This window comes from Ciconia boyciana, chromosome 32, assembly GCF_034638445.1.
Source record: "Ciconia boyciana chromosome 32, ASM3463844v1, whole genome shotgun sequence".
In the NCBI taxonomy this organism is placed as follows: domain Eukaryota; kingdom Metazoa; phylum Chordata; class Aves; order Ciconiiformes; family Ciconiidae; genus Ciconia; species Ciconia boyciana.
Window position 1 is genome coordinate 152,906 of NC_132965.1, and position 21,382 is coordinate 174,287.

The 21,382-nt window shown below is 70.6% G+C and overlaps 1 protein-coding gene across 1 annotated transcript; it reads left to right on the top strand.

Moving 5' to 3' along the window:
• Positions 1-1,010: 1,010 nt before the first annotated feature.
• DLG4 (discs large MAGUK scaffold protein 4) lies at positions 1,011-20,941 on the top strand. The gene is given in 22 exon segments (XM_072848703.1): positions 1,011-1,076; positions 4,196-4,261; positions 7,919-7,931; positions 7,934-7,971; positions 8,080-8,130; positions 8,642-8,766; positions 9,337-9,506; positions 10,266-10,402; positions 11,081-11,225; positions 11,457-11,595; positions 12,736-12,892; positions 13,751-13,853; positions 13,928-14,042; positions 15,062-15,238; positions 16,364-16,400; positions 16,563-16,590; positions 16,856-16,903; positions 16,990-17,091; positions 18,053-18,225; positions 18,855-18,964; positions 19,600-19,691; positions 20,255-20,941. Coding segments are annotated over 22 exon segments (2,163 nt in total). The 5' UTR covers positions 1,011-1,046; the 3' UTR covers positions 20,362-20,941.
• The last annotated feature ends 441 nt before the right edge of the window (positions 20,942-21,382 follow it).

Here is a 21,382-nt window from a genome sequence, read left to right on the forward strand (position 1 = left end):
GGGTGTCACTCACCGTGCCGGGGTGTCGCACACCGTGTCGGGGTGTCGCACGCCCTGACACTGTCCCCAGGGTGTCACACGCCATCCCCAGGGTGTCGCACGCCCTGTCACCGTGCCGGGGTGTTCTCCCCCCCTCACGTGTTGCGCACACCAGCTCCAGGTGTTGCACAACCGGCTGCCCTGGCGGGCTGTTGCTCACCCTCGCGCCGTCCCCGGGGTGTCGCACACCCTGCTGGGGGGTCACACGCCATCCCCGGGGTGTCGCACACCCTGTCACCGTGCCGGGGTGTCACACGCCGTCCCCGGGCTGTCGCACACCCTGACACCCGGTCGGGCTGTTGCACACCCGGCACTCCCGGGGTGTCCCACACCCTGTCACGGTGTCGCCCCCCCCCGGTGTGTCACCCCCCCCGGTGTGTGTGTCTCCCTCCCCCGGTGTGTCCCCCTCCTCCCCGGTGTCCCGTCCCCCCCACCCCCGGTGCCGCCCCCGCTGACGGTGCCGCCGTCGCCCCGCTCCTCCGGGGGCGGCAGGGAAGGGTTAACCCCCGCCCCGCCCCCGCCCGGCTCCGCTCCGGCTCCGGCTCCGCCGCCGCCGCCGCCGCCGCGTCCCCCCCGTCCTCCGCCCGCGGCCTCTCCTCGCCCGCCCCGTCCCGTCCCCGCTCCCCCGCTCCCCCCTCCCCGTCCTCCCCCGCCCGCCGCTCCCCCGGCCCCGCTCCGACCGGATCCCACGGTACCGCCGCCGCCGCCGGGGCTCCGGTCCCCAGCCCCGCGGTCCTCCATCCCCGCTCCTCCATCCTCCATCCCCGCCCCGGTCCTCCGGCCGCCCCCGCGCCTCCATCCTCCATCCTCCGTCCCCCGCTCCTCCACCCCCGGTTCCCCAGCTCCCCCGCCCCCGCCCCGGTCTCCATCCTCCATCCCCGGCCCCCGCTCCGCCGCCCCCCCGCTCCCGTCCCGGCCCCCTCCCCCCCTCCTCCCCGGGCGGCCCCGGCCGAGCCCCCGCCCGCCCCGGCGGCCCATGAGCGCCGGCCCCGGCCCCGGCCGCCGCCATGGACTGTCTGTGCATCGTCACCACCAAGGTACGGCCGGAGCCGGGGCCGGGGGACCCCGGGGGCAACGGGGGTCGGCGGGGCCGGGGACCGGGGGGCACCGCGGGGGCCCGTGGGGCGGGACGGGACCGGGGGCCGTGGGCACCTCTCTGTGGTCCTGGGGGCCCTGTCTGGGCTCCTGGGGGGGTCCTCTCTGTGGTCCTGGGGGGTCTTGGGGGCTGCTCTATGGTCCTGGAGGGATGCTCTGCGGTCCTGGGGGTCCTCTCTATGGTCCTGGGGGGTCCTCTCTGTGCTCCCCAGGGGTCCTCTCTGTGGTCCTGGGGGGCCGCTCTATGGTCCTGGGGGTCCTGAGGGTCCTGGGGGGCCACTCTGTGCTCTTGGGGGTCCTCTCTATGGTCCTGGGGGCCGCTCTGTGTCACGGGGGGTGTCCTCTCTCTGCTCCCAAGGCCTCCCCGTGTCACAGCCCGGGTGTGGGGGTGTCCCCCATCCCCCCCCGCTGTGATTTGAGGGGGGGGGCGTCACGGACACGCTGCTGGGGCCTGTCCATCGCGAGGGGACTGTAGGTCTCTATGGCGTTGGAGGACCTGGGGGTCCCCATCCATCCCACGGGGGGGTGTCTCTAGCGGGGTGACGAGCTGTTGGTGTCGACGGTGGTGGGGGTCTGTGGGGTGACACTGAGGCGGGGGTGTCGGCCGCCCCCATATCGTGGGGGCGTTCGACATGTGGCGGGTGCGTGTGTTGCCATGGCGCCGCGCGTGTGCGTGGGGGCGGGGGGAGCACAACAGGCAGCGGGTGCGAACACGCGTGTGCGGGGCGGGGGGTACAGGCGTCGCACACGCCTGCGGTTGTCGCCCCCTCCCCGCGGCCTACACGGGCCCTCGGCGTCACCCGGGGTGCGGGCAGCGCTGCGGGCAGGGGATTGCAGGCCTGGTGTGGGCAGCGGGGCGGGGACACCCCCGTCCCTGCCTGCACCCCCGTCCCTGCCTGCACCCCGTCCCTGCCTGCACCCCCTCCTGCCTGCACCCCCTTTCCTGCACCCCCCCCCGCCCGCACCCCCATCCCTGCCCGCGCCCGCCCGCGCCGTTGCCAGGCGACGCGGCCCCTCCCCGTTGCCAGGCGACGCGGCCCCGCGGCGTTGCCCGGCAACGGCGGCCGGAGGCAGCGCGGGAGGGGAGGGAGGGAGGCTCCGCCCCCTGCGCATGCGCCAAGCCGCTTCCTCACCGCCCCCCCCCCTCCGTTAACCCTTGGCGCCACGGAGAGGGGGGCGGGGCTTGGTGCCGGCCCCCGCAGGGGGGGGGCGGGGGGGTGCGGGTACGGCGGCCGAGAGGGGCTAGGCCGGGCCCGGTGCGGGGGACCCGGAGGGGTCGGGCCGGGCCCGGTCCGCGGCCGCAGGGGGGGTCAGTCGGAGGGACCCCTCCGGGCCCGGTACAGGTCCCCCGGGGGAATCGGTCCGCGTACGGGGGCCGGCAGGGGTCGGGCCGGGCCGGGTACGGCGGCCCAGAGGGGCCAAGCTGGGTACGGGTCCCCGGAGGGGTCAGGCCGGGGTCCCCGGGGGGACTCGGTCCCGCTACGGCGGCCGGGAGGGGCCGGGGCCCTGCGGCCCCGGGGGTGGTCAGTCCCGGCCCGGGAGCCGGGGGGCTCATTCCACACACACACACCCGCCCCCCCCAGCGCCGTTAATCCCGGCGGCGGGCGGTTAATCGCGGCCGCGATGGGCGGGCGGGGCCCGCTGGAGGCGGCGGGGGGGCCGGGATGGCGGCCCCGGGCCCAGGCGGGCGGGGGGCGCGGGGGGCGGCGGGGCCCCTCCGGCCGCCCGGCTGCTTCTCGCCGCTGCTGTGCCAGTGCCGGGTGGTCTGGCGGGACCGGAGCCTCTCGCTGGCCTTCGGCTGCAAGGTGGGGGCCGGGGGCACTGGGGGGCACTGGGAGCACTGGAACAGGACCGGGGGGCACTGGGAGCACTGGGGGGCTGGGGGACCGGGACAGGCTCGGGGGGCACTGGGAGCACTGGGGGGCTGGAGGGGGGAGCTGGGGGGTCGGGACAGGACTGGGGGGCACTGGGGAGACTGGGACAGGACAGCGGGGGTACTGGGAGCACTGGGGGGGCGGGACAGGACTGGGGGGCACTGGGAGCACTGGAGGGGGCACTGTGGGGGCTGGGGGACCGGGACAGGCCCGGGGGGCACTGGGACAGGACAGTGGGGGTACTGGGAGCACTGGGGCGCTGGGGGACTGGGAGAGCGTACTGCGGATACTGGGGGAGCTGGGACGGGGGCTGGGGTACTGGGGTATCTGGAATCGGGGTGCTAAGGGGCACTGGGGGAGCGGGGGTGGGGGTACTGGGGATACTGGGAGAGCTGGGACAGGGTACTGGGGGCATTGGGGGTACTGGGGGTGCCGGGACAGGGGGTACTGGGGATACTGGAACAGCTGGAATCAGGGTACTGGGGATACTGGGAGAGCCGGGACTGGGAGGAACTGGGAGAGCTGGAATTGGGGTGCTGGAAGCACTGGGACAGCCGCGACTGGGGGCACTGGGAGAGCTGGAACGGGAGCTGCGATGGGGGCACTGGGGGATTTAGGATGGGGGCACTGGGGATACTGGGAGGGCTGGGACTGGGCTGCTGGGCGCCGGATGCTGTCGGGTGTATGGGGCTGCGAGACTGGGGGCACTGGGAGGGGGCACTGGGGGCACTGGGAGGGGCCCTGGACCCCATTCCTTGTATCCGGCTGCGAGCTTGTACTGGGAGCACTGGGAGGGCCCAGAGAGACACTGGGAGCGCTGGGAGCAGCTCCCGTCACGAGGGTCGGGGGCTTACTGGGAGCACTGGGAGCCCCCAGTGTTGCCCGGGGCTGCCGGGGGGCGGTGGCCCAGTCGGGGGGGGCGGTGGCCCAGTTGGGGGGGGCGGTGGCCCAGTTCGGGGGCCCCGCCCCCAGCCCGGCTTAGCCCTTAATCCCTCCCGGGATTAGGCCGGGGCCGGCGGACGCGGGGCCGGGGGGGGGGGGCCCCCCCGTCGCTGCGCTCTCGAACCGCCGGGCCCTGGGCGCGGCGGCCTCTTAATTCCCGTTAATTACCGGTAGCGGGGGGGCCGGGGGCGGGGGCCGGGGCCGGCGCGGGGTCCCCGTCCCCCCGAGCCCGGTGTCTCCCGCAGAAGTACCGGTACCAAGATGAGGACAGCCCCCCCCTGGAGCAGAGCCCCGCCCACCTCCCCAGCCAGGTAAGCCCCGCCCACCACAGCGGGCCCCGCCCACCAGGGTCGGTTGGCCCCGCCCACGGACGGGTGAGGCCCGCCCCTCTGCTCCCCCCCCCCTCCCCGAGCGGTGGGGGGACCCCCGGGTGTCACAGCGGGGCATGGTGATGTCATATGCGTTATGGTGATGTCAGAGGGTAATGGTGATGTCACAGGCGGTGTCACGGGGATGGTGGTGAAGTCATATGGGTCGTGGTGGTGTCACAGGGGTCATGGTGATGTCACAGGGTAATGGTGATGTCATGGGCAGTGTCATGGGGATTGTGATGATGTCACAGAGCTCATAGTAATGTCACAGGTGATGTCACAGGGATGGTGGTGATGTCATATGGGTCGTGGTGATGTCACGGGGAGCATGGTGATGTCACAGGCAGTGTCATGGGGGTTGTGGTGATGTCACACAGGTCATGGTAATGTCACAGGGATGGTGGTGATGTCATCTGGGTCGTGGTGATGTCACAGGTGGTGTCAGGGGGGTCGTGGGCATGTCGCGGGGGTTGTGGTGATGTCACAGGTGGTGTCATGGGGATCATGGTGGTGTCACACGGGTCATGGTGATGTCAGAGGCAGTTTCACAGGGATCATAGTGATGTCATATGGGTCATGGTGATGTCACAGGTGGTGTCACATGAGTCATGGTGATGTCACAGGAGTTGTGATGTCAGAGGTGTCATGGTGATGTCACAGGTGGTGTCACAGGGGTCATGGTGATGTCACACAGGTTGTAGTGATGTCACAGGTGGTGTCATGGGGGTCATGGTGATGTCACACAGGTCATGGTGATGTCACAGGCAGTGTCATGGGGGTCATGACAGTGTCACAGAGGTTGTGGTGATGTCACATGTGGTGTCACTCAGGTTGTGACAGTGTCACAGTGGTAAGTGTGGTGTCACACATGGTGTCACGCGGGTCGTAACGGTGTCACAGGCAGTGTCCCACAGCCGTGGTGATGTCACACACGCTGTCACAGCCGTGTCAGTGTCACAGCCGGTATCACACAGCTGTGGTGCTGGCACATGATGTCACGCGGGTTGTGACAATGTCACACGGTTCACACGGTGTCACACATGATGTCACACGGGTCGTGTCAGTGTCACACACGATGTCACACGGGTCGTGTCAGTGTCACACACGATGTCACGGGGTTCGTGTCAGTGTCACACATGATGTCACACGGGTTGTGACAGCGTCACACAGTTCACGTGGTGTCACGGGGTTTGTGTTGGTGTCACACATGATATCACGGGGTTGTGTCCGTGTCACAGCTGTCCCACGCGGTCCCTCGGCCCTGGCGCTGTCGCACAGGCGGCCTTTGCCTGGGACGGTGTTGGGTGCTGGGGTGCGGGTGTTGATCGGGTGTTGGGTGTCGGGTGTTGGTGCTCGCTGTTGTTGGGTGCTGGGGTGCAGCTGTTGATTTGGTGTTGGGTGTCGGGTGTTGGTGCTCGCTGTTGTTGGGTGCTGGTGTTCATCGGGTGTCAGGGTGTTGGGTGTCGGGTGCTGGGGTGCGGGTGTTGATCGGGTGTTGAGTGTCAGGGTGCTGGGTGTTGGGTGCTGGGGTGCGGGTGTTGATCGGGTGTTGGGTGTCAGGGTGCTGGGGTGCGGGTGTTGATCGGGTGTTGGGTGTCGGGTGTTGGTGCTCGCTGTTGTTGGGTGCTGGGGTGCAGCTGTTGATTTGGTGTTGGGTGTCGGGTGTTGGTGCTCGCTGTTGTTGGGTGCTGGTGTTCATCGGGTGTCAGGGTGTTGGGTGTCGGGTGCTGGGGTGCGGGTGTTGATCGGGTGTTGAGTGTCAGGGTGCTGGGTGTTGGGTGCTGGGGTGCGGGTGTTGATCGGGTGTTGGGTGTCAGGGTGCTGGGGTGCGGGTGTTGATCGGGTGTTGGGTGTCGGGTGTTGGTGCTCGCTGTTGTTGGGTGCTGGGGTGCAGCTGTTGATTTGGTGTTGGGTGTCGGGTGTTGGTGCTCGCTGTTGTTGGGTGCTGGTGTTCATCGGGTGTCAGGGTGTTGGGTGTCGGGTGCTGGGGTGCGGGTGTTGATCGGGTGTTGAGTGTCAGGGTGCTGGGTGTTGGGTGCTGGGGTGCGGGTGTTGATCGGGTGTTGGGTGTCGGGTGCTGGGGTGCGGGTGTTGATCGGGTGTTGGGTGTCGGGTGTTGGTGCTCGCTGTTGTTGGGTGCTGGGGTGCAGCTGTTGATTTGGTGTTGGGTGTCGGGTGTTGGTGCTCGCTGTTGTCGGGTGCTGGGGTGCAGCTGTTGATTTGGTGTTGGGTGTCGGGTGCTGGGGTGCGGGTGTTGATCGGGTGTTGGGTGTCAGGGTGCTGGGTGTTGGGTGCTGGGGTGCGGGTGTTGATCGGGTGTTGGGTGTCGGGTGCTGGGGTGCGGGTGTTGATCGGGTGTTGGGTGTCAGGGTGCTGGGTGTCGGGTGCTGGGGTGCGGGTGTTGATCGGGTGTTGGGTGTCAGGGTGCTGGGGTGCGGGTGTTGATCGGGTGTTGGGTGTCGGGTGTTGGTGCTCGCTGTTGTCGGGTGCTGGGGTGCAGCTGTTGATTTGGTGTTGGGTGTCGGGTGTTGGTGTTCATCGGGTGTCAGGGTGCTGGGTGTTGGGTGCTGGGGTGCGGGTGTTGATCGGGTGTTGGGTGTCAGGGTGCTGGGTGTTGGGTGCTGGGGTGCGTGTGTTGATCGGGTGTTGGGTGTCGGGGTGTTGGGTTTCGGGTGCTGGGGTGCGGGTGTTGATCGGGTGTTGGGTGTCGGGGTGTTGGGTGTCGGGTGCTGGGGTGCGGGTGTTGATCGGGTGTTGGGTGTCGGGGTGTTGGGTGTCGGGTGCTGGGGTGCGGGTGTTGATCGGGTGTTGGGTGTCGGGGTGTTGGGTGTCGGGTGCTGGGGTGCGGGTGTTGATCGGGTGTTGGGTGTCAGGGTGCTGGGTGTCGGGTGCTGGGGTGCGGGTGTTGATCGGGTGTTGGGTGTCGGGGTGTTGGGTGTCGGGTGCTGGGGTGCGGGTGTTGATCGGGTGTTGGGTGTCGGGGTGTTGGGTGTCGGGTGCTGGGGTGCGGGTGTTGATCGGGTGTTGGGTGTCGGGGTGTTGGGTGTGGGGTGCTGGGGTGCGGGTGTTGATGGGGTGTGGGGTGCGGGGGTGTTGGGTGTCGGGTGCTGGGGTGCGGGTGTTGATCGGGTGTTGGGTGTCGGGGTGTTGGGTGTCGGGTGCTGGGGTGCGGGTGTTGATCGGGTGTTGGGTGTCAGGGTGCTGGGTGTTGGGTGCTGGGGTGCGGGTGTTGATTGGGTGTTGGGTGTCGGGTGTTGGTGCTCGCTGTTGTCGGGTGCTGCACCCCTGTGCCTGCAGCGCCGGGACGGGGGGGTGTCGGGGTCCCCCATCCTCCCCATGGGGGGTTACCCGGTGTGGGCGTGGCTGTGGGCGTGGCCGGCTCCATCCGAGGCTGCGGCGGGGGGCCATGTAGGTCGGCAGGGAGATGGGGGAGGATGGGGAGGGGGTATTTCCCAGCATCCTTTGCTCTCCACACACACCCCGCCCCCAAGGGGAGGGGCCGGGGGCATCCTCATCTCCCCGTTGCCATGGTAACCGCGGGGCGAGGCGCTGGGGGGTCTGACCCCCCTGGTGTGACACCCCCTTCCCACCCCCCAGGCCAACTCGCCCCCGTCATCGTCAACACCGACACGCTGGAGGCCCCCGCCTACGTGAGTGTCCCCCCCGTGTCCGTGTCCCCCCCGTGTCCGTGTCCCCCCCGTGTCCGTGTCCCCCCGTGTCCCCGTCCCCCCGTGCCCCCTGACCGCGTCACCCCGCAGGTGAACGGCACCGAGGGCGAGATGGAGTACGAGGAGATCACGCTGGAGCGGGTGAGACCCCGGGACCCCCGGGATCCCCGAGCCCCCACATCCCCCTCTGGGCCCCCGGGACCCCTGATGGCCCCCCGGGACCCCCAAACACCTCTGGAGCCCCCAAGTCCCCTGGGACCCCCAACTCCCTGACACCCCTCTGGGGCCCCTTGACCTCCCTGGAGCCCCCTGTCCCTGTCCCCTGACCCCCCAGATCCCCTGGGGTGCCCCAAGGACCCCCATAGCCACTTCAGCCCCCCGTCTCCCCAACACCCCTGTGCCCCCCAGCTCCCCAATACCCCCTGGGTCCCCAACACTGCCTGGGACCCCTCAAAGATCCTGGCAGCCCCCCAGCTCCCTGACACCCCTGGGCCCCCCGAGTGACCTTTGGGGGCCCCTGAGCCCCCGATACCCCCCAGGTCCCCCAACATTGAGTCCCCAGTCCCCATGCGGGGCGTGGGGGTGCCCCAGCCCCACTGTGGGGTGTGGGGTGCCCCCCACCTCCCCCCCGCTGTCCCTGTCCCCCCCCCAGGGTAACTCGGGTTTGGGGTTCAGCATTGCGGGGGGCACCGACAACCCCCACGTCGGGGATGACCCCAGCATCTTCATCACCAAGATCATCCCCGGCGGTGCCGCGGCCCAGGACGGGCGGCTCAGGTGGGGGCCCCCGACCCCCCGGCCCCCGAGACCCTCAAACCCCCGGGGCCCCCAAAATCCCCTCACCCCCCAGCCCCCGCATAGGTGCTGAGGGGGCGTCAGGGGTAGAGTAGGGCCCCCAAGTCCCCCTGGGGCTCCCAGGACCCCCTGGGACTCCCAGGCTCCCCCTGGGACCCCCAAGAGCCCCCCAGACCCCCCAGTCCCCCCAGGACCCCCAGGACCCCTCCTGGACCCCCCTAGACCCTGGGTGGGCGGTGAGTGGGTGCGTGTGGAGGGGTAGGACCCACATAGAGGTGCTGAGTGGGTGTCTGGCATGGGGCAGGGCCCCCCAGGACCCCCCCAGTCCCCTCTGGGACCCCCCAGGACCCCCCTAGACCCTGGGTGGGCGCTGAGTGGGTGCGTGTGGAGGGGTAGGACCCCCATGCAGGTGCTGAGTAGGTGTCTGGCATGGGGCAGGGCCCCCAGGACCCCCCCTGGAGCCCCCCAAGAACCCCCAGACCCCCCGGAGCCCCCCCCGGACCCCCAGCCCCCCAGTCCCCCCGATCCCCGTCTGAGCGGGCGCCTGCGCAGGGTGAACGACAGCATCCTGTTCGTCAACGAGGCGGACGTGCGGGAGGTGACGCACAGCGCGGCCGTCGAGGCGCTGAAGGAGGCCGGCGCCGTCGTCCGCCTCTACGTCATGCGCCGCAAGGCCCTGGCCGAGAAGGTGGTGGAGGTCAAGCTCATCAAGGGGCCCAAAGGTACGGGGGACCCCCCCCGGGGCCCGCACGGGCACCCAGAGACCCCCAGGGAGCCCCATGGGCCAACACGGGGACCCCTGAACCTGGGGAGCCCCATGGGATCGCCCTGGGGACCCCCAGATGCGGGGACCCCAGGGAGCAGCTTGGGGACCCCCATGGGATCCCCTCAGGGACCCCTGAACCTGGGGAGAACCATGGGTTCCCTTCAGGGACCCCCAAATCTGGGGACCCCCAGGGACCAGCTTGGGGACCCCCATGGGATCCCCTCAGGGACCCCCCAGGACCCCTGAACCTGGGGAGAACCATGGGATCCCCTCAGGAACCCCCATGGGACCCCCAAATCTGGGGACCCCAGCGACCAGCTTGGGGACCCCTGAACCTGGGGACCCCCCATGTGCTGGCCCTGGGACCCCCAAACCCAGGGAGCCCCATGGGATCCCCCCAGGAACCCCCAAACCTGAGGACCCCCTGGTACCCCCATGGACCGACACTGGGACCCCCAAACCCGGGGAGCCCCCTGGACTGGGACCCCCCCAGGCACCCCAAGACCCCCAGCCTGGGACTGGGACCCCCAGGGTGCCTGTGGGGACCCTCCACCCTCGGGGGCCCCCGGATCCCCCCACGGGGATGCCCTGACCTGTGCCCCCCCCCCGCCCCGTGCCAGACCTTGGGGGCCCCGAGGCCGGGGGGTGGCCCCCCCTGGCCCTGGGGGGTGACGCGGCGCAGGGTCCCCGCGCTGACCCCCCGGTGTCCCCCCAGGGCTGGGGTTCAGCATCGCGGGGGGCGTGGGGAACCAGCACATCCCGGGGGACAACAGCATCTACGTCACCAAAGTCATCGAGGGCGGTGCCGCGCACAAGGACGGGCGGCTGCAGATCGGGGACAAGATCCTGGCCGTGAGCGGGGACACCTGGGGACAGTGTGGGGACACGTGGGGACACCCTGGGGACACTGTGGGGACGGGGACATGATGGGGGCAGGTGGCTGCAGACTGGGGACAAGATCCTGGCCATGAGCAGGGACACCTGGGGACAGTGTGGGGACACCCTGGGGACACCCTGGGGATGGGGACACTGTGGGGACGGGGACGTGATGGGGGCAGGCGGCTGCAGATCGGGGACAAGATCCTGGCCGTGAGTGGGGACACCTGGGGACACCCTGGGGATGGGGACACCCTGGGGATGGGGACACCATGGGGACGGGGACATGATGGGGGCAGGCGGCTGCAGATCGGGGACAAGATCCTGGCCGTGAGTGGGGACACCTGGGGACAGTGTGGGGACGGGGATGGGGACGGGTGGCTGCAGATGGGGGACAAGATCCCGGCCGTGAGTAGGGAAGGGGACATGATGGGGACACCATGGGGACGGGGACACCATGGGGAGGGGGACATCGCAGGGATGGGGATGGTGACGGGCGGCTGCCGATGGGGGACGAGATGCCGGCCATGAGCAGGTGACGGGGACACGGTGGGGATGGGGACAGGGACACGATGGGGATGGGGACAGGACGTGGCTCTCGCGGGGTGGCCGTGTCCCCCCCGTGTCCCCCCCGACGTCCCCGTGTCCCCGCAGGTGAACAACGTCAGCCTGGAGGACGTGATGCACGAGGACGCGGTGGCGGCGCTGAAGAACACCTACGACGTCGTGTACCTGCGGGTGGCCAAGCCGGCTGCCACCTTCCTTGGGGACGCCTTCGCCCCCCCCGACGTCACCAGCTGTGAGGGAGGGGACAGCGGGGGGACGCGGGGGGGACGCCGGACGCGCCGTCCCCTCTCCCCGGGGCGGTGGGGACCCCCTGCCCCCTCCCTGCTGTCCCCCTCCCTGCTGTCCCCCTCCCTGCTGTCCCCCTCCCTGCTGTCCCCCTCCCTGCTGTCCTTGCTCTCCCCGTCCCCGCCGTCCCCCCCGTGTCCCCGCCGTCCCCTGACCCCGCTGTCCCCGCTGTCCCCAGCCTACTCGGCGCACCTGGACGCGGATCTGGGTCCCCAGAGCTACCTGGGCCCCGAGTTCCCCCTGGCCATGACCCCCACGTCCCCCCGGCGCTACTCCCCCGGCCCCAAGGACCTGCTGGCCGAGGACGACGTCCCCAGGTACCGTCCCCGCTGTCCCCAGGGGCTCCTCAGGGTCCCCAGGGGCGTGTCCCGGGGGTGTCCCAGCACCCCGGGGGTGTCCCCGTGTCCTTGGGGTGCCCCAAAGCCTGTCCTGGGGGTGTCCCACCATCCCGGGGGTGTCCTCATGTCCCGGGGGTGTCCCCACGGTCCCCAAGGGCGTATCCCCGCGGTGCCCCCGTGTCCCTGAGCTGTCCCCACGGTCCTGGAGAGCATGTCCTGGGCATGTCCCAGTGTCCTCAGGCTGTCCCCGTGCCCCTGGGCTGTCCCCAAGGGCGTGTCCCGGCGCTGTCCCCACATCCCTGGCATGTCCCAGCATCCCCGGGGTGTCCCCGTGTCCCCTGGGCTGTCCCCAAGAGCACGTCCTGCGGCTGTCTCCATGTCCCTGGGGTATCTCAGCATCCCCGGGGTGTCCCCATGTCCCCTGGGCTGTCCCCAAGGACACGTCCTAGGGGTGTCCCAGTGTCCTCAGCTGTCCCCAAAGTCCCCGAGGACACATCCCAGAGGTGTCCCAGTATCCTCAGCTGTCCCCAGAGTCCCCGAGGACACATCCTAGGGGTGTCCCAGTGTCCTCAGCTGTCCCCAAAGTCCCCGAGGACACGTCCTGGGGTGTCCCAGTGTCCTCAGCTGTCCCCAAAGTCCCCGAGGACACATCCTAGGGGTGTCCCAGTGTCCTCAGCTGTCCCCAAAGTCCCCGAGGACACGTCCTGGGGTGTCCCAGTGTCCTCAGCTGTCCCCAAAGTCCCCGAGGACACATCCTAGGGGTGTCCCAGTGTCCTCAGCTGTCCCCAAAGTCCCCGAGGACACGTCCTAGGAGTGTCCCAGTGTCCTCAGCTGTCCCCAAAGTCCCCGAGGACACGTCCTAGGAGTGTCCCAGTGTCCTCAGCTGTCCCCAAAGTCCCCGAAGACACGTCCTGGGGTGTGCCAGTGTCCTCAGGCTGTCCCCAAAGTCCCCGAGGATACATCCTAGGGGTGTCCCACCATCCCTGGGGTGTCCCCAAGTCCCTGCCCTGTCCCTGAGGGCTCATCCCTGGTGTCCCCCCATGTCCCCGGGGTGTCCCCGCATGCCTGGGGTGTCCCGTCGCCCTGGGGCTGTCCCCACCGCAGTGTCCCCGTCCCCAGGGAGCCGCGGCGCATCATGATCCACCGGGGCTCGACGGGGCTGGGCTTCAACATCGTGGGGGGGGAGGACGGCGAGGGCATCTTCATCTCCTTCATCCTCGCCGGGGGCCCGGCCGACCTCAGCGGGGAGCTGCGCAAGGGCGACCAGATCCTCTCCGTGAGTGACGCGGGGACACTGCTGTCCCTGGCCCCATGGCCGGCCCCATAGCCAGCCCCACAGGTGGCCCCACAGCAGCGTGGGTCCCCGTGGCCAGGCCCGTAGCGACGTGTCCCCATCTTCCTCCCCACAGTGACGTGTCTCTGTCCCCGTCCCCACCGTCATCCCCATGGTGACGTGTCCCCATTGCCACCCCTACAGGGACATGTCCCCGCTGCCGTCCCCAACGCTGTCCCCATCCCTCTAACCGTGGTGACGTGTCCCCATCATCATCATCATCATCTTCCTCCTCCTTATGGTGCTGTGTCCCCATCACTGTCCCCAACACCACCTGGCTGGTGGCCTGTCCCCATTGCTGTCCCCATAGTGACCTGTCCCCATTGCTGTCCTCATCTCCCTCCCCATGGTGACACGTCCCTGTCCCCATCATCACCCTTAAGGTGATGTGTCCCCATCGTCATCCCCGTGGTGACAGGTCCCCATCGCTGTCCCACTCCCCATGGTGACACGTCCCTGTCCCCATCATCACCCTTAAGGTGATGTGTCCCCATCATCATCCCTGCAGTGACACATCCCTGTCGCTGTCCTGCTCCCCGCGGTGACACGTCCCCGTCCCCGTCACTGTCCCCCTCCCCACGCTGATGCATCCCCATCGCTGTCCCCCTCCCCACTGTGACATGTCCCCGTCCACGTCATCGCCCTTAAGGTGATGTGTCCCCATCATCATCCCTGCAGTGACACGTCCCCATTGCTGTCCCCCTCCCCATGGTGACACGTCCCCGTCGCTGTCCCCCTCCCTGCGGTGACACGTCCCCGTCGCTGTCCCCCTCCCCGCGGTGACACGTCCCCGTCCCGCAGGTGAACGGCGTGGACCTGCGCAGCGCCACGCACGAGCAGGCGGCGGTGGCACTGAAGAACGCCGGCCAGACCGTCACCATCATCGCCCAGTACAAGCCCGAGGGTGAGCGGGGGCGGTCCCCGGGGGTCCCGGGGGTCCCGGGTGTCCCCGAGGGTCCCCTGACCCCGTCCCCGCAGAGTACAGCCGCTTCGAGGCCAAGATCCACGACCTGCGGGAGCAGCTGCTGAGCAGCAGCCTGGGCTCGGGCAGCGCCTCGCTGCGCAGCGACCCCAAGCGCGGCTTCTACGTCCGGTCAGCGGGGACAGGGGACACGGGGGGACAGGGGGAGACAGGGGACACGGGGGACAGGGGGTACAGGGGACACGGGGGACAGGGGACACAGGGGGACACGGGGCTCGGGCAGCGCCTCGCTGCGCAGCGACCCCAAGCGCGGCTTCTACGTCCGGTCAGCGGGGACAGGGGACACGGGGGACGGGGGGACAGGGGGGACAGGGGAGACAGGGGACACGGGGGACAGGGGACACGGGGGGACACGGGGCTCGGGCAGCGCCTCGCTGCACAGCGACCCCAAGCGCGGCTTCTATGTCCGGTCAGCGGGGACAGGGGACACGGGGGACAGGGGGGACGGGGGACAGGGGACACGGGGGACGGGGGGTACAGGGGACACAGGGGGACAGGGGACACTGGGGGGACACGGGGCTCGGGCAGCGCCTCGCTGCGCAGCGACCCTGCGCGGCTTCTACGTCCGGTCAGCGGAGACAGGGGACACGGGGGGACAGGGGGGACAGGGGACACGGGGGACAGGGGACACTGGGGGACACGGGGCTCGGGCAGCGCCTCGCTGCGCAGCGACCCCAAGCGCAGCTTCTACGTCCGGTCAGCGGGGACAGGGGACACGGGGGGACGGGGGGGACGGGGGGGACAGGGGACACGGGGGGACAGGGGACACGGGGGGACAGGGGACACTGGGGGACACGGGGCTCGGGCAGCACCTCGCTGCGCAGCGACCCCAAGCGCGGCTTCTACGTCCGGTCAGCGGGGACAGGGGACACGGGGGACGGGGGACGGGGGACAGGGACACGGGGGACAGGGGACACGGGGGGACGGGGGGTACAGGGGACATGGGGGGACACTGGGGGGACATGGGGTGACAGGGGAGACGGGGCTCGGGCAGCGCCTCGCTGCGCAGCGACCCCAAATGTGACTTCTGCATCCGGTCAGGGGGGACACTGGGGCATGTGAGGGGACACCGGGGGTCACAGGGGGACACCGGGGGTCACCGGCCCCCCCCGACGGCCGTGTCCCCGCAGGGCGCTCTTCGACTACGACAAGGCCAAGGACTGCGGGTTCCTCAGCCAGGCGCTCAGCTTCCGCTTCGGGGACGTCCTGCACGTCCTGGACGCCTCCGACGAGGAGTGGTGGCAGGCGCGGCACGTCCTGCCCCCCGGGCAGCCCCCCGACATCGGCTTCGTCCCCAGCAAGCGGCGGTGCGGCCGGGCTGGGCGCTGAGGAGCACTGGGAGGGGACTGGGAGGCACTGGGGGGCAGAAGGGGGGCACTGGGAAGCACTGGGAGGCAGCAGGAGGGGACTGGGAGACACTGGGGGGCAGAAGGGGGCACTGGGAAGCACTGGGAGGCAGCAGGAGGGGACTGGGAGGCACTGGGGGGCAGAAGGGGGGCGCTGGGAAGCACTGGGAGGCAGCAGGAGGGGACTGGGAGGCACTGGGGGGCAGAAGGGGGGCACTGGGAAGCACTGGGAGGCAGCAGGAGGGGACTGGGAGGCACTGCGAGGCAGTAAGGGGGCACTGGGGGGCAGAAGGGGGCACTGGGAAGCACTGGGAGGCAGCAGGAGGGGACTGGGAGGCACTGGGGGCAGAAGGGGGCACTAGGAAGCACTGGGAGGCAGCAGGAGGGGACTGGGAGGCACTGGGGGCAGAAGGGGGGCGCTGGGAAGCACTGGGAGGCAGCAGGAGGGGACTGGGAGGCACTGCGAGGCAGTAAGGGGGCACTGGGAGGCACTGGGGGGCAGAAGGGGGCACTGGGAAGCACTGGGAGGCAGCAGGAGGGGACTGGGAGACACTGGGGGGCAGAAGGGGGCACTGGGAAGCACTGGGAGGCAGCAGGAGGGGACTGGGAGGCACTGGGGGGCAGTAAGGGGGCACTGGGAGGCACTGGGGGGCAGAAGGGGGCACTGGGAAGCACTGGGAGGCAGCAGGAGGGGACTGGGAGGCACTGGGGGCCAGAAGGGGGCACTGGGAAGCACTGGGAAGTAGTAGGAGGGGACTGGGCGGACTGGGAGGGGTCTGGGGGGCAGTAGGGAAGAGACTGGGGTGGACTGGGAGGCACTGGGAGGGACTGGGAGTAGTAGGGAAGGGACTGGGGGGGGCGGGGGCTGAAGGGACCAGGAGCCCCCGACATCATCTTTGTGCCCAGCAAGGCCAGTCTGTGCTGAGGAGGGGCACTGGGAGCACTGGGGGGCACTGGGAACACTGGGGGGGCACTGGGAACACTGGGGGGGCACTGGGATCACTGGGGGGGCACTGGGCAGTACTGGGGGGCACTGGGGGGGTACTGGGAGCACTGGGAGACCAGTCTGGGCTCTCTCCGGCGCAGGGTGGAGCGGCGGGAGTGGACGCGGTTAAAGGCCAAGGTGAGGCCCCCCTCCCCCCCAACTGGGGTTCCCTGGGCCCCCCAGACCTGCCCCCCCCAACCGGGGTCCCCCCAAACCCGGGGCCCCCTGGGCCCCCCAGACCTGCCCCCCCGCCTCTGCCTCTCACTCTCCTCTCTCCTCTCTCTGTCGCTGCCCCCCCAGGATCGGGTCCCCGGATCGGGCTCGCAAGGTGGGTGCTGCCCCTCCCCCCGTCTGTCTGTCCCTGTCTGTCCCCCGTCTGTCCCCGTCTGTCCCCCTGCCTGCTCTGACGCTGTCTCTGTCCCCCAACTCTGGCTGCTGCTCTGCGGGGGGGGCCCGGGCACTGGGGTCCCCTGGGGGGGGGATGGGACCCCCCAGACGCTGGGGTCCCCCACTCCTGGAGGTCTCGGGGTGGGGGGCGGGGCGGCCCCCCGGCACCGGGGTCCCCCCTCGGGGCTGACGTCGTGTCCCCGCAGGGCGGGAGGACGCGGTGCTGAGCTACGAGACGGTGACGCAGATGGAAGGTGAGGGGGGGAGGGTCGGGGGGTGTTGGGGGTCCCATCCCCCCGCCGGGGTCGGGACCCCGGTAACGCCCCTGCCCCTCCCCCAGTGCACTACGCCCGCCCCATCATCATCCTCGGCCCCACCAAGGACCGGGTGAACGACGATCTCCTCTCCGAGTTCCCCGACAAGTTCGGCTCCTGCGTTCCCCGTGAGTGGGGACACGGGGGGGGGGACACCCGGGGGGGCACAGGGGAGGACACAGACACATGGGGGGGACCCCACGGCTGTCCCTGGGGGTCCTGAGGTGGTCCTGTCCCCACCGGCTGCCCCCAAAGACCTGGCCCCAGCCCCCGTCCCCGCGCCCATGTCCCCATCCCTGTGCCCATGTCCCCGTCCCCGTGTCCCCGTCCCCATGCCCCCCTCCCCGTGTCCATGTCCCCACACCGTCCCCAAGCACAATGTGGCCCAAGGGGGAGCACAAGGTGGGTGGCACAGCTACCACTGCCCTTGTCCCCGTCCCCATCAGCGTCCCCATCCCCATCGGCGTCCCCATGTCCCCATGCCCTTCCCTGGGTTGTCCCCATGCCCGTCCCCATGTCCCTGTGCCTGTCCCCCATGCCCACCCCTGGGCTGTCCCCATCTCCATCTTCATCCCTGTCCCCATGTCCCTGTGCTTGTGTCCACATCCCTGTGCCCACCCCTGGGCTGGCCCCATCCCCATGTCCCCATGCCCATCCCCATGTCCCCATGCTCGTCCCCATGTCCCCGTGCCCACCCTCATGCCCCTGTGCCCCACCCAAGCTGTCCCCATCCCCATCTCCATGTCCCCATGCCCGTCCCCATGTCCCTGTGCCCGTCCCCATGTCCCCATGCCCATCCCCATGTCCCCTTGCCCATCCCCATGTCCCCTTGCCTGTCCCCATGTCCCCTTGCCCGTCCCCATGCCTGTCCCCATGTCCCCATGCCCATCCCCATGTCCCCATGCCCATCCCCATGTCCCCATCCCCATGTCCCCATGCCCATCCCCATGTCCCCTTGCCCATCCCCATGTCCCCATGCCCGTCCCCATGCCCGTCCCCATGTCCCCGTGCCCACCCTCACGCCCCCGTGCCTCCCCCCGGGCCGTCCCCATCCCCACGGCCCCGTCCCCACGCTGTCCCCGTCCCCAGACACGACGCGGCCCAAGCGGGAGTACGAGGTGGACGGCCGTGACTATCACTTCGTGGCCTCGCGGGAGCGGATGGAGAAGGACATCCAGGGCCACAAGTTCATCGAGGCCGGGCAGTACAACAGCCACCTCTACGGCACCAGCGTCCAGTCCGTGCGCGAGGTGGCCGAGCAGGTGGGGACACGGGGGGGGGACACGGGCGGGCCTCAAAGGTGGCACCGGGGTGGCCCCGTGGGCATCGCCGGGGTGGCCCCAGAGGTGGCACCGGGGGAGCACAAGGGTGGCGCCGGGGTGGCCCCATGGGCATCGCCAGGGTGTCCCCGAGGGTGTCCCCGAGGGTGGCGTTACTGGTGGCGCTGGGGTGTCCCTGCTGGTGGCCCTGAGGCTGGCACCGGGGTGTCCCCATGGGCCTCACCACGGCGTCCCCAAGGGTGGCACCAGGGTGGCACGAGGGGGGGGTCTCAAGGGTGGCACTGGGGTGTCCCTGCTGGTGGCACCAGGGGTGGCCCTACTGAAGGTGGCACTGGAGGAGCCCAAGGGTGGCACCGGGGTGTCCCCATGGGCGTCCCCAGGGGCATCGCCAGGGTGCCGCCAAGGTGGCCCCAAAGGTGGCCCCAGGGGAGCCCAAGGGTGGCACCGGGGTGGCCTCAGGTGTGTGTGGGGGGGTCCCGTGGGCATCACCGGGGTGGCCCCAGGGGAGCCCAAGGGTGGCACCGGGGTGGCTCTGCGGTCGCCACCAGGGTCACCCAAGGGTGGCCCTGAGGGCGTGGCAGGGCGTGGCAGTGACGTTGCGGGGGGGGCAGGGCAAGCACTGCATCCTGGACGTGTCGGCCAACGCGGTGCGGCGGCTCCAGGCGGCCCAGCTGCACCCCATCGCCATCTTCATCCGCCCCAAGTCCCTGGAGAACGTCCTGTGAGGGGCGGGGCCTGCGGGGGCGGGGCCTGCGGGGGCGGGGCCTGGGGGCAGGGAGGGGCCTCGAGCAGCAGCTGGGGCTGCAGGGAGCTGGGGGGCGGGGCCTGCCTGTGAAGGGGCAGGGCATGTGCGAAGGGCGGGGCTGGGGAAGGGCTGCCGGGAAGGTGCTGCTCTGGGGTTGGAGGGAGCTCGGAGGGGGCGGGGCCTGCAAGTGCGAGGGGAGGGGCTGCAGGGAAGGTGCGGCGCGGGGGTTGGAGGGAGCTCAGAGGGGGCGTGGCCTCCCTGCGGCGGCGGGGGCAGGACTGAGCGAGCTGGTGGGAGTGGGTGGGGTTTGGGTGAGGCGGAGCTTGTGCAGGGGGCGGGGCTTAGGGTGCTGGTGGGAGGGGCCTGCGCGGGGGTGGGGACTGAGGGGCTGGTGGGCAGGACCTGGGCTAAAGGCGGGGCTTGAGGCGCTGGTGGGCGGGGCTGGGGAGAGGGCCGAGGAGCGGCTGGGCGGGGCCTCTGCCGAGGGCGGGGCCTCGGCCGGCGGCGGGGCCTGTGATGGGGCTGGGGAGCCAGGGTGAGCCCTGGGGGTGGGGCAGACAGGGGCGTGGCCTCGCGCTGGGCGTGGCCTGGAGCAGTGTCCCCGCCCCCAGGGAGATCAGCAAGCGGGTGACAGAGGAGCAGGCGCGGAAGGCCTTCGACCGGGCCACCAAGCTGGAGCAGGAGTTCACTGAGTGCTTCTCCGGTGGGGACGGGCGGCGGCACCCAGGGACCCCCCAGGGACCCCCCCGGGACCCCCCCGAGACCCCCTGCCCCCCCCATCCTCCCTCCATGGGTGGCCCCACACAGGGACCCAAACTCATTCAGGCCTCCCCCTCCCCCCCCGGGACTCCTCCAGGCCCAAATAACTCCCCCAGGGACCCCTGAGACCCTCCCCCCAGCGACCAGAGGGACCCCAGGGCCCCCCAGAGAAACCCTGGGGCCACAGGGACATGCCCAGCCCAACAGAACCCCTCTCAGCCCCCCAGGGATCCCCCAGGGCCCCCGGCCCCCAGAACCTCCCCCCCAGCCCCACAGGGCCCCCTCCAGCCCCTCCGGGATCCCTGAAACACACCCAGGGCCTCCCATGGCCCCCCCGAGACCCCCAACCACAGACTCCCCCGGGCCCCCCAGCCCCACAGGGACCCCCACAAGAACCCCTGGACCCTCAGAGAGCCCCTGGGACCCCCTCCAGCCCTACAGGGACCCCACCCCCAAAGCCCGGGGTCCCTTCTCCCCCCCAGCCCCCCGTTAACCCCTTCCCCCCAGCCATGGTGGAGGGCGACAGCTTCGAGGAGATCTACCACAAGGTGAAGCGCGTCATCGAGGAGCTCTCGGGGCCCTACATCTGGGTGCCGGCCCGCGAGCGGCTCTAGGGGCGGGGGGCCCCCCCGGCACCCCCCCTCCCAGCCCCCCCTGCCCCGGCACCCCCCGCACTCCCCGGGGGACCCCGCGAACCGGCTGGGACCCCCCGGCCTCGGGGCGGCTGCATGCGCGGGACACGGGGAGGGGGGGCTCCGCCACCCCAAGCGCGACGGGGGGGGGGTGTGGGGGGTGTGGGTGGCCACCACCTCCCCGCGGGGTTTGTGGGGGTCCTCCCGCCCTGGCAGACCACCCCCCCCCGGTTCTGGGGAGGGTGACACGGACCCCCCTCCCCCCGCGCCGTTTCGGGGGGTCCCCGACATCCAGGGGGGGTCCGAGCTGCCGCCCCCCCCACTTTGGACTTGAGTTTTTGTACATATAATCTCTATATTTGTACGCCCGCGGGGGTGGGGGGGCCCCCCAAACCCCGGCCCCCCGCCCCGGGGGGGTGGGGGGGGGGGGCGCCTGGGTCCCCTGGGGGGGGTCCCCTGGTGTGTCCCCCCCCCGCCCCCCCGGCGCGCCGGGGGCCCCCCGGGGGGGGGGGGGAGATGAGAGTATTTTGCATAGAAATATTATTGCTACCGTCAGGCGGGAATAAACCGAGTCGAGACGCCGGAGGTCTGGGTCCGGGGGAGGACATGGGGGGCTGTTCTGGGGGTAAAGGGGAGTATATGGTGGGGCCAGGGTGATTTCGGGGGACGAGAGGGGGCCGTAGGGGCCGGGGGCCCTCAGGGCCATGGGGGGAGGGGGCTGGGGGGTTTGGGGGTCCCGAGGGATTTGGGAGGGGGGCTCAGGGGGCCCGGGAGAGCATGGGATGGAGGGCAGCAGGACCCTGGGGTGCCCCAGCGTATGACCGACAGCTCCCAGAGCCAATCGGAAAGGCAGGGGCGCTTCCCATTGGCTGCTGCAGTTCAGGGGGCGGCCCCCGCCCTGAGAATGAATGGGGGGCGGGGCGGAGGGCGGAGCTTCCCATTGACCACACAGCGCCCACTACAGCCCGATGGGCGTGGCCGAGGGGGCGGGGTCCGTATTAAT